At 39.5% G+C, this 13,055-nt stretch overlaps 1 protein-coding gene across 1 annotated transcript in view; it reads left to right on the forward strand.

Moving 5' to 3' along the window:
• The window catches only part of LOC118432162, a 14,768-nt gene extending 2,800 nt beyond the window's left edge, over nucleotides 1-11,968 (forward strand). The window contains exons 3-10 of the mRNA XM_035843692.1: nucleotides 5,503-5,646; nucleotides 7,852-8,219; nucleotides 8,691-9,626; nucleotides 9,769-9,915; nucleotides 10,212-10,425; nucleotides 10,603-10,707; nucleotides 10,983-11,146; nucleotides 11,692-11,968. Of these exons, the coding sequence (XP_035699585.1) occupies nucleotides 5,503-5,646; nucleotides 7,852-8,219; nucleotides 8,691-9,626; nucleotides 9,769-9,915; nucleotides 10,212-10,425; nucleotides 10,603-10,707; nucleotides 10,983-11,146; nucleotides 11,692-11,968 (2,355 nt within the window). The remainder of the gene's footprint in view (nucleotides 1-5,502; nucleotides 5,647-7,851; nucleotides 8,220-8,690; nucleotides 9,627-9,768; nucleotides 9,916-10,211; nucleotides 10,426-10,602; nucleotides 10,708-10,982; nucleotides 11,147-11,691) is intronic.
• The last annotated feature ends 1,087 nt before the right edge of the window (nucleotides 11,969-13,055 follow it).

Consider the following 13,055-nt stretch of genomic DNA (forward strand, 5'->3'; position numbering starts at 1 on the left):
TACAGAAATAAATGTAATCTCATTAGCTTAGTTTATGAGTATTTGATGTATAAATGCTCAACAAAGATGTGTTAGATATTTAAGATATATAAAAAGAAGTTGAGTTTAGCAAGAAAATCTTAAAATCCCATTGTTTAAACCAAAATTAGTGATTTTTGTACAATTTGCCTTTTCAAAACCCATTGCCATGGCAACACGAAAAATCACAAACTTTTTTGTTGCCAACAATATTTTAGGAAAAGTCACCAAGTTTCGTCGTTCTAGCACAAGCCGTTTGGGAGCTATACGACGTCAAAGTTAGCGCTGGCACTTTTAGAAAAATCCACCCAGCAGTCTGGATAGGGTTAGAGTTACGGGAGTTAGAAGGGACGGGCCTCAAAAGCCAGATTGACCAAGAAAGCCCGGTCTGAAAATGGTTAATAAGACAAAAGAAAAGAAAATCAAAGCTATCAACAGACCCCAGATAAGATACTTCCGACTTTGATATACCATTAACTCTCATAATTCTACCATATGCCATAATACTGACACATGACAAAATATACATGGATTTAAAGTGATTTAAATAAATGGTCCAATACAGCATCAGTAATCCTGAGCTATATGCTCTGGCTTCATGGTTTTAAGTGTTCAAGACAATCTTGAGAAGTCCTCTGTAACAATTTTTATGTGGCGGCATTATGGCACCCGGTGGCATTATGAGAGATGATGTTAGTTTTTTTATGTTAACTAATCGTCAAATGATGCCTGCGACGTGATCTACTTTTACTCACTGCAGGCGCTCACACATCCGGCAAAAGCACCATGATAAACATGCTGCTAGGCACAGATCTGCTACCCCGTGCACTAAACCACTGCACCGATGTCAACTGTGAAATAAAGTACGGAGAGCAAAAGAAAGCTGTGCTTTCCCTCAAGTCAAGAGTCGTCAGAGAAGTATCTCTTGGTACGTTAACTCTTACGTTATTGTTCGATATTTGTAAGTCGTTGTACTTTAACTTTTCAATGTACCGATACAGAGTGTTGCCTACATTGCTTGGAGCCAAGGCCCAGGAAGAAACGTTGTGCTCCCGGTTACCCGACCGACCCTAGCAAAATCCTGCCGACCCCAGTCCTTTTTACTCGGCCGGTATTACTCAAGGGGCTTAGAATTGTCGATCTCTGGGACAGACTTTCTGTATTTTACACTCTGTTAGTTATGTATAATTAAAATATCATGTTACAAATAGTAAGTACCTGATGAATTTCAACAGTTTAAATTCATTTGCTAATATAAATTGCATTTTTGCATCACTTCGGCTGAAAAATAAAAAAAGGAGAATTCCTACATAGCAACCCTATATTTTCATGACCGTAACTACAGAAGACACATCAGTAATTTGCTAGTCCTTGCTATTAATAAACGACCAACAACGACCGAACAACATATCATTGGACATTATCGCACATTTCATCTTGTGTAAAAAAACAATCGATGTTCTACACAATGTTCTGGTATCGTAATTTCTGAAGAAATACTTGGAAAATAAAGTAAACATGAAGTTATGATTCTGTAAATTGATGAATTCAAAATCAGGAGACAAATGTTGGAAGGATGTTAACCCTCCGTACCCAATTCCCCCCCTAGTAAATGACGAAGAAGCAAACACCATCCTTGCCAGGCATATTCAACATGACAAGAATCGAGGTGTCAGTGTCTCGTACGACAAAGTGGAAGTATACTGGCCTGCAGATTTTCTTAAGGTATGTGTATGTCTCTTAGTGTTAAATTAAAATTGCGGCTTTAAAAAAAGTAAAAAAAAAAAACATATTTACATAACTAGAAAGGCCGACATTTGCTTGAGAGCAAATACAGCATATTTCAGCCATCTCCCTCATGCAACAATAGGCCTTGAGGTCATTGACCCCTTTGGCCATTGGAAAACGACCAAAAAAATTTCCACATGTATCATTTTAAAGTGGCCCATGCCAAAAATTGTACATGGGTCATTTGAATGAATATCTAGAGCACCCCTTTACCAATTTTCGGGTCATTTGGTTGTAAAACGAGGGAACAGGAGCCAAAAATGTCCAATTTTTGTCAAAAAATGGCCATAAAATCGCAAAATTAAGCATTTTGTTGTACCGTATGGAAAAACTGTTATTGAATTCATGTGCACATAATCGAAGGGCACTTTCATACCAAATTTTAGGTCATTTGGTTGTAAAACGAGGCTACAGGAGCCAAAAAATGTCCTTTTTTGGTAAAAAAAATGGCCAAAAATCGCAAAATTAAGCTTTTTGTTGTACCATATGCCAAAACTGTTATTGAATCTAGGTGAGCATATGATCAAGGCACATCTTACCAAATTTTATGTAATTCGGCTGTTATACCAGGGTACAGGAGCCCGAAATATACATAAAAATTGACAAAAACCTCAATAAAATCATTTTAAAGGCAGATATGAAAAAAATGAAAAAAAAAAAAACGCCTGATGGTATTGGCTTACTCTACCCTTGTGCCAAATTTCAAGTCAATCGGTCCAGGAACGGCGGAGTTGATTCGATTTGAAAATTTGACAGGAGAAAGAAAGAAACACTAGAAAGGCCGACATTTGCTTGGGAGCAAATACAGCATATTGCAATCCATCTTCATACATATGCCTCTTTACAAGAATGGACTCTTCCAGAACAGCCCTATCTATGCAAAATGGATTGGTCTATGCGGCCCATTTTCCGTTTATAGTGCTAAAGCTACCCCAATACCAAATTCCAGCTCAGTTGGCTTTTTCATGACACAGAAAGCAAAAATATACATTTTTGGTCAAAATTGGCAAAAAATCCCAAATTTACCAACTTTTGATTGATGCACACCATATGTGTGAAGAGAGCCCTGCAAGCACATACTGTACGCACCTCCATACCAAATTTCAGATCATTTGGTTTTCATACAAAGGCATTTGAGCCAAAACTTAACATTTTTAGTCTAAAAATGGCAAAAAATCCCAAAAATTCAACAATTTAAAGTAATGTATGCTCAAAGAGAAAATGAAGTACTGTGGGCATTAGCCAGACATGCCTTCTTGCCAAATTTCAGGTCATTAGATTAGCATATAAAAGCATAGGAGCCAAAAATATACATTTTTAGTCAAAAATGGCCGAAAAACCCCAAAATAACTCATTTTTGAAGTGATCTTTGAAAAAAAGTGTTTGTTTGTTTGTTTGTTTATTTCGATCTCCAATTAGAGTTACAATTATTATCATAACTCTATTCTTCCTGGAGTCGTCCATCAACATTACAAATTAAAACCATCAAATAACATAAAGTCAACAAAAGTACATGTATACTGTATGACATAAGAAAAACTGAAGTGAACTGATTACAAAAATGTAACATAAACTCAGTAAACAGAAGTAATGAGGAGGGGTCAGAGGTCAAAGGCTATAACATAAGTAACAAAACATCAATCGTTGAAACCATAAATAAAATAACCAAATGGGTGTAATTAACAAAGAAAATATCCACAACACAAGTCAATTATCTACATCATATCAACATACAAATTCGTCTACCACCAATCCTGCAAGGGTTTGTTTGTGTTGATTTTTGTCCGGATCCAATTCACAATGTGTGTTTTGAAAATGGAAGGTGAGGTTGCTTTCATTTGTGGTGGGAAGGTGTTATATGACTTGGTGCATCTATACAAGAAGGTCCTTGTCAAGGCCGCAGTTCTTGGCTTAGGTAATCTAAAACCACCACTTGTCGCAAGACGAGTGCTGTGCTCATGTCTGCTACTAATGTTTTCTAATCTGCTATACATAGCTCTAGGTTCCTTAGATACTAATAGCTTGTTGAACATAGAAAGAGTGCCTGTGTACAATCTTTCTTTAACTGTTGGCCATTGTAGTTTACTATGCATATAATCAATGTTCTCATTATAGCGCGCATTAAGAATTAGTCTAGCTGCCCTATTTTGCAGAATCTGTAGCTTGTTCAAGGAGGTCTGAGGGCAGGCAGATAACAAGCAAGCACAATAATCCAGATGGGATAACACTAGTGCCTGCGTCACCATCTTTAGCGGTCCATCCACAATCAGATGTCTAGATCTCTTAAGCATTGCTAGTGAACCAGTCATCCTGTTCAGGACTTTGTCTGCTTGCTGTGTCCATGTTAAGTACTGATCTATAATGAAACCAAGTAGTTTTGCTTGAAATACTTGTTCAATCCTTTTGCCATTCAAAGAAAGCTGTAACTCTGGGTTGCTCCTTAATCTGTGGCGACTTCCCATCAAAATCGATTTTGTTTTCTCCACATTTAATACTAATTTGTTTGCTTGTACCCAGTCCCATATATGGTTAAGTTCGGCCTGAAGTGTGTTTTGTATCATAGAGACATTTGGGCCAGAAGCGGAAGGAGTGGAGTCATCAGCATATAACTCTATGTTACAGTGAGTTATAGCAGTGGGTAAATCATTAGTATATATACAAAAAAGTAATGGCCCCAAGCAACTCCCCTGTGGAACACCACTCAAGCATTTCCTGTGTGATGAGACTCCACCGTTAACACTGACAGCCTGTGTTCTATCTGTCAGATAGCTGTTGACCCAATTGACCGCCGACTGGACAAACCCGTAGCTCTTTAGTTTGGCTAACAACACCTTGTGGTTTACCACGTCAAAGGCGGCGCTGAAATCCAAGAGCACTGCACCTACAAGATTCTGTTGATGGGATCTTGTGAGCATGTGTTCAATGCACCCCTGTACCAAATTTCAGGTCATTTGGTTTCTATACAAGGGCATACGAGCCGAAAATATACATTTTAGTCAAAAATGACCGAAAACCCAAAAATAACTCATTTTTGTAGTGATCTATGAAGAAAGTGATGATGGGTTCCTGTGCTCATATGTCCAATGCACCTCTGTACCAAATTCCAGGTCATTAGCTTGTAATACCAGGGCACAGGGGCCCAAAATATGCATATTTTGTCTAAAAATGACCAAAAACCCTAAATATCATAATTTCTAAGGCCTCTATCAAAAAAGTTAAAAAAAAAAAAACCTGGGGGTATTTGCTATTTCTACCACTCTGCCAAATTTCAGCTCATTTGGTCCCAAAATGAAAAAGTTGAATCAATTTAAAGATTTGACAGGAGAAGAAGAGACTAAGGAAAAACAATATATTGCAAATCCATACTGTAGTATGGATTGCAATATAATTACGAATACAATATATTTCACCATACCTATGGTATGGCTGAAATATAAAAAATATACATTCTAACCTTCTTAAGTTAATTGCAACTGATCTTTAATAACAACTACCTCAACACAGTAAACATAACAATTAAATGTTTGAAAATGACTCGTTAATCTATTTCATTGTTTTCTTCAATTTCTAAATTGAAAACATTTGCTTGCCTGTTTTAAAAGTATTGGAAGACAAAAATGGTACATCTTGTATTGTATATGTATATTTTCGTCATGTTGTCATAATCAAAAATTAACTTCTGTGATTTCGTTGTAGAGCGGCATCGTCCTGGTAGATACTCCAGGTGTAGACATCGTTTCCGGACAGGATCCGGATCCAGGTCTGTGGGAGGCTTACGGCACCCGCGCTGTGACAGCGGTGTTCGTACTGGATGGTTATAACATGTGTGTCGGAAAAGAGGTATCTGTTGTTTTGAACCATTCGAAAATAATTTCATCCGTTTGGTAGGTCATAGGATAGTTTTCTTTTACACAACGAGGTAATCTTACCTGCTGACGTTCTGATGACTGTCAGATATCTTCCTAAAGCTAAGGGCACAAGTCACAATCAGCCGTACGTGCTTTTTGTCCGTACGTTTTTTGAGAGGTCAATTACGCCACTTTTTTTCTGAAAAACCTGGGGAAGAAATGGCAAGAGCAGGGAGGAAGTCCGTCACAACGCACGTCACTCGCACGGTTGCGCAAGGTGTAAGTATTTGTGACCTGCACCCCATGCCTGGCCGTGAGCCGGTTGCGTGCCTCGTTCGTTGCGCAAGTGAGTTGCACGTGCGATCTCTGTGCGATTGCCACGTTACCGTATGCAGGCCCTACTTACACGTGCTGCGTACGTACAATGCCCTTACTCGCTGTACGGGGCACGCGCGTCGCCCGTACTGGCTCGTACGGGGGTTGAATCCGCAGCCCAATGCAGAGAAAGTTCTACGGCGTGTCTGTGTGCTCCCAAATCCGTTGTATTCTAAAAGATTGCCCACGTTTTGGCACGTAGATAACACGCAATTGAACGCAAGGCGGGTTGTGACCTTAGTTTTGAAGCTTCTTACTGTAGTTCTGCTTCTTGCTGCTATAACGGCGGCCGCCCCATCACTAGTTGCCAGAGAGTGGTCAAGTTTTGATCAATGAATCTTTAACACATTCATTTTAAGAACATACTCGGATAAGGAATGCATTCATGTGGTCCATGAACCCTTCACCCTCCTAGTTACAAGTGGCAAACACTGAGGACGTTTTCGTGAATATAACTTTTGTGCTGCGCTAGACAGTGCGCCCTAACTTGCCCCCTTTTGCAATTTTCTCTTTTCGGAAGCTGGTGACCATTTTAAATAACAACAAATACAAATTTTATTTCTATGATATATTGGCTTTCTTTTGAGAGTAGAATTTTGATTGTGTGTGCTTCTTGTCTCCCGCGAGGAGGGCTAAACCTTTCACCATCCAGGTCATGTTTTCATGGGAAATGGGTGAAATGCACTAAATGCGGCGGCCCGACTAACAAAATCATTACGAAAAACGACAACGTCAAAATCACAAAAAAACTCTGCGTACGTATTGGGAAACATATTCGACCTCACTCTGTGAAGTTTCATTTTTATAGACGGTACGAATCATTTCTTAGAGTAAAAAAATCTTTTGGGCGTTCGCTCGTCTGCCACCTGCGGGGCCACACTCCCTGGGGAAAACAACGGCGGTGATGCTTATGTTGTTTTTTCTATGGCCGGTCTTCTTCTCAACAAACATTTGAAGACCAATATTTGTAGTGTTTTGTGAAGCTTTAGTTCTTATGTGTATGACAGTTGTGTGACTGTTTTGTACTGGTTGTATATTTATGGACACGAGCCACCAATATCTAGTAACAGGTGACCACAGTGATTCGGCGCTACCAACATTATTGTGAAAATTCTGTCTTAAAAAAAAGGGAAGTGAATATGTGTTGATATTTATTTGATAGAAAAAAAGCTGTTTGTTTGGACTTGGTTTATTTACCTTTCTAATCATCATAGTCAGTGGCAACAAACACGGCATACTTATGCATAATATGATCGGCAAAAAATCCGGGCATCTTAGGACAGGGGGCATCTTAGGGCGGCCCCCGTTATGTAGCCGATGTAGGTAGCGCTTTGGCGGCGAGAAGGTCAGCAGATGAGATTAACTGGATGTGACTCTACTATCCTGTTATTTTTGTATTTATTACCCTTGGTTTCTAACTCTATTTTGTAAGTTTGGCATGTAGGAAAACTTAAATGGAAAAATGATATGCTGCAATATATTTTCTTATCATGGCCTGTTCTTTTGATGATATTATCTGTAAGAGTTAAAATCATAGACGAGCGAGGCATTTAATTATAAAAGCATGAAATGCCGATCAATTCTTACAAAAGAAGTAGTAGTAGTAGTAGTAGCAGTAGTACATCCGGTTCACAACGGTTTGGTACAATACATAGTACAGTTTTTTTCCAGTATGATCTGTCATTAATGGCAGACACTAAAGCTGTCCTGACAGTCCACTGCAGTCTCTTTCTATCGTTCTAAAATATTGTACTATTACCAGTAAGAAAGACTATGTTTTGCCACATTACTCCATAACGTATACATATCTTTTCCCTCTCAGATACAGCCTCAGATCCACAACCTCATTAGGTCGTTCTCTACCATGCCAGACGAGGCAGCCATCTTCGCCATTAATAAGTGGGACTTCCTTGAGTGTCAATTGCTCGGGGAGTCCTCAAACGACAGTGACCAAGTTTTACAAGACGAATACAACAGAAGGTGCGACTTTCTTAAGAAAGCCTGGCCACCACTTGCTGTGGACAACGCTGTGGACAACCAAGTCATCCGTCTAAAAGCAAAGCAAGCTCTCAGCTTGGAGCTTCAGGACAGCAAAGATGAAAAGACTAGTGACGACTGTACCAAACTCCTTTCATGCTTGGAGGGCGCCGTCAGTTCCAGTCTTGCTACTAGAGTGAAAGAGTATACCGAGTAAGTAAAATTTCTATTGTCAAAACACGGTCTATCAAGTCCACGTCATAGATTAGATCAGTTTCTGTGAAACCTATTGCAATGGCCTCTGAGGGAGTTGCACTATAGCTATTACATGCAGTTGACTTTGATTATTGATAGAGCGTCGATTCTTGGATATTGGAGACTTTTACATAACCAGTAAATATTTACTTTGTTTTCGTTTCAATGTTTATCAATCTTCTTCTTAGAGATTCTAAGTGGAGTTTTTGCCGCTGTATGTAGTCGATGTGTGTGGCGCTTTTGCGGTGAGGAGTGTTGACAAAAGCGCCACCTACTTCGGCTACATAAAGCGGAGAATAGCAGCACTCCAGTTGAATGCTCTGAGACATATCCACATGCAAGCATTTAATAGTTGTGTAAAAGAAATCTCCAATATTCTATATTCTACCAACGTAATTTCTGAACGGGCAACCTTGTTGTTTTCTACAGGTGGCTGCTGGAGTTTCTCAGAGAAATCAGCGAAATCCTAAGCCTCCAAACTGTTGAGCGATTCAAAGACGGCCTCCTGAAATGCGAGATTTGGCAAGATATTGTCGTCCAAATGAGGGGCCAGTTCAACATCGGTACCAAACATTTGGCCAGGAAGCTAAGAGAGTTCCTACAGACGAACAGAGAAGAGCTAGTGAGTAGCTGGAACCCAACGGAAGATCAGCTACGTGACATCAGCGGTTTTGATGATCTTGAAGCTCTCGTCAGGCATCTTGTTGTCGGGAAAATGCGTGACATCTTAAGGGAGTGGGAGAAGAAGACGAAGAGCATGAAGCAGTTTGAAGACAAGATCGTCTCCGAGTTCCAAGACCAGTTCTTCTTAGTGAAGAGTGAACTAGAACGCATTCTGCCGAAGAAAACTGACGATGACGCACAACCTGCTATTCAACTGCCCACCATCGACAGTCATTTTGTCCTCCATGACATCATGTTCAAGTCTTTGCCAACAGGCATCGCAGCCATGTTAAATGCAATGTTATTTCCGTTCGCAATCGGGATGGGAGTACTTGGCAAGATACGCGAGAAAAAGGAGTACGCAGGAACCGGAGGAAACGAAGTTTTCGACCAGCGTAGAGGGTATGTCCGACGAAAGCTGAACACAGTTCTAACAGAGGTGCTAAACAAACAGCTGTACTACAACATCATCAATGACTGCTGCCAGTCAACACTGCACGTCGATGATTTGGCCAATCATATTCCTGAGATCAAGAGTTACCTTGAGAAGAAGATAGATGACATTGAACGGAACAACGACGACGACAACAACCAGTGGACCTCCCGACTACCTGATGTTCGAACTGACGTGCTCCTTTTCAACGCCACGGAAGTGCGGTCATATTCCTTACAGGTCCCGAGAGACATCTTCTGGAATGGCAGGTAGGTCTGTTTTTCAAATTTTGTACAATTTAGCTTCTATGATTAGTCCATTTATTAATAAACACGTTTTTTTCTATTCGCGACTTTCACACAGATATGCTTAAAATATATTATATTTGACACAGTATTAACTTTCTTTTAGGGATTTGATTGGAGAAGGGTCGTTAAGCAAAGTCTACAGAGGTAGAAGACTGACTAAGGACGGGCCAGATGTAGAGGTAGAGGTCTGCGTGCCGATGTCTTTGAAGGATGTTATCGAGGATTATCAACGCGAAGAAGAGATCCTCACGTATGTACCATGTACAATGTTAAATGCTATCATTCATTTTTACAGAGAGCCGGGAAAATGTTATAAAGTAGAAAAGTATAAATGGGCACCCACAGCTATTTTTTCTTATCTACTACTACAATAAAGACTTCGCAACTTAAAAACAAACTTATTATATTTACATAAGTTTCACCGATCACATCCTGCTGTATTTGCATAACTAATTAACTACCCCCTCCTAAGTAAAGCAGGCGAGAAACACTGAATGTTTCACAGGGTTGTGACCTCTTCGTTGCAAATGTCTGTTTTATTTTCAGCAAGCTAAACGATGACTGCATTGTCAAGTTCTTCGGAAATGACTGCATTGTCAAGTTCTTCGGAACCGCCATTGACAGACACACTCAGTCTAGCACTGTGCAGTTGGTGATGGTGTTTGAGCGGTGTAACTGTACCCTGAGGGAGAAGCTCCAACAAATGCAAGAAGGGGGGCTCTCTGCTCCAGCCTCTTGCACTGGAGAAGACAGAGCTGAGGTGAGGAACTGACATTCTTAAAACATATCAGTAATGATATTTCTTGACCTTTTCAATATCACCTCAAATCTACAAATCTACTATAACAGTCTCAGATAAATATGTGCAACTTAAAGGTTTTTATTCATTCAAAACGCGTTTATCCTTCCAAAGTGTTGATTTCGTTGTGTTTTACAGGCCCTGCTGTTTGCTGCAGATATGGCGAAACAGACTGCACGTGCTTTGTGCTATCTACATGGCAAGAAACTCGTGCACGGGGACCTAAACCTTGACAACATTTTTGTAAGAACGTTTCCCTTTTGTTCTCATTCCCCAGCACAGGAAAAAAATCTTTATACCGCAAACACCAAGTGATACCGATAGCTGTTATCAAGTTGAGTATTTGGGAAAATTCAAGTCCACATGTGTACATTGCACCATTTTCCTGTTACCCCATATCTAAGAGCTACATGTATATGGTAATAACATGCAGACTTCAGTTCGGGTAACTGCTAGATCTTCCCAGCAATATCATTGAAGCTGTATCGTAATTTTTTTGCGTTTTTGTTGCTTTCAAGCTGGCTCAAGACGACAATCCTGACAGGTTGACACTTAAACTGGCCTATAGTGAAGTGGGCATTGTCAAATGCGAGCGATTTCGGAAACAGGAGACTGGCGCTGAAGCTCCAGCAGCTCGCCTTTACATGGCCCCAGAAGTGTTGATGAAGTCTGCCTCCGATAGGTAATTCATATTCTTTCTCACCACTAGCAGGCGGGAAGGGAAGATAACGCGAATGCAGTTGGAAAGTAGCCAAGTTTGACAATGCGATGAAAATATATTTAGACAAATGCTACATAACTGTAGTTGTAACAAGTTATGAGTGTTTTAGTGTGGTTTGATTATATCGATGACATCCGCCCGCGCATCAATTAAAAAAAAAAATGAATAAAACTTTTCAACCATACTGTAAATGGTACCAAGCAACCTCAAAATAATCGCCGTGTATTGCTAAAACAAATACTGGAAAACGTATGCTAATTTCATTGAAAACTTTAGGTCAAAGAAGATGTGAAAGAATAAAAATGAAGAATGTCATCCATATAATCAAATCAACATGACTTAAGCTGTAAATGCCGATGGGTACGAAGGTGCTAATTAGAGAGATCTTAACCAAACCTAGAGGCATTGAGATTTGGACAGGGAAGATATGTACACCAAACCTTTCATGAGGATCATACAACAATACATAGTTTACATAGTCATTTCCTATGTATTATTTCTTTTAGAAAAGTGGACATGTACAGCTTCGCCTTTGTCCTGTGGGAGCTGTGGTACGGCAGGCAGGCGGACCATGGTAATGGCCTCAGCGATGACGATTTCTGCTCGGAAGTTGTGCAAAGGAAACTTCGGCCAGCCCTGACAGAAGATCTACCTTCTGACTGGATGACTTTGATCCAGAGATGTTGGGAAGGAGAAGCCAATATGCGACCCACTGCTGAGGAATGCTTAAACAGCATTGCAAAAATCATCTGTGCAGCTGGTTCTCAAAATGTTGACATGTAAAATCGTTGTACATAGTTTGTCCATTGGACAGCCACCCCCCCCATCCCCCGAATGTCAATTTGGTACCAAACTGAGGGGCAAAGGGTAACTTACTTTTAGAGAACGTTGATTCCTGTATTTTTTCCTTTTCTTCAGTTTACGGCAAATGCAAGTTTTTTCTTTAAATAACGTTTTTAAAAATTCTAATTTCATTTTCTATTTTTTCTCTAAGCTACAAAGACGCTCCGTAATATGTGTTGTTTAGATAAGCTGACTATATGCAGTTAAATGTGATCGCTATAGTGAATATAAGGCAGTTAAAATACTTCGTACTTATGTCAGATACTTTGTACAAAATTTGCATAACATAATGTCATAAAAGGGGTATCCCGCACATTTTTTTACAAATACTCAGTGTTATAACACATCTTGCTTTTGCCATTTGTAATTGGACATTTGAAGATATGCTTCCGTTATGAGGCTACTTTGTTTGCAAGCAATTTAAATTGTGCATTTTAGCTGTGATTTTTAGTGGTTATTTTGAACTACAGGATCGACTTAGAAAAAAAGAATGATTGAGTGTTTGATGAATCGTCATGATTTTTTTGTATGTAGATGGTATATTATGGAGGTAAATTGGGCTTTTTAGGTTGGAATAATATAGTAGTGCGTTAGAGGGCACATACGTATTAGCGGTGTTATGTCGAAAATGAAAACACAGCGCCATCGCAAACATTTTGCGATAGTAGACTCTATGATAATGACGATAGTTAAAATGATTATAATAATTATTGAAAATAATGGTTCATTCAGCAAAAGCATACACTATGTAGAAAGCCCCGCAGGCAACCCCAGTTGTCTAAATGGTACTCGTATGTGCCACAAAATGACATAATCACATCGTTACAGTTTGTAAAAAATATGGTTCGTGTTACAATCAACTCTAAACTCCACATATATACAGAATAAAATTGTCTCATGAGAGTGGCTCACAATACAGTAGACTAAGTGTAATCATTCTAGTGTCCAAGTGGTAAGAGTACATAGTCCATACATACGTGCTGTTACATTTCAGTGCTGTTTAATAGGTGTACTATGTATGTATGGA

This window comes from Branchiostoma floridae, chromosome 15 (assembly GCF_000003815.2).
Source record: "Branchiostoma floridae strain S238N-H82 chromosome 15, Bfl_VNyyK, whole genome shotgun sequence".
Classification (NCBI taxonomy): Eukaryota; Metazoa; Chordata; class Leptocardii; order Amphioxiformes; family Branchiostomatidae; genus Branchiostoma; species Branchiostoma floridae.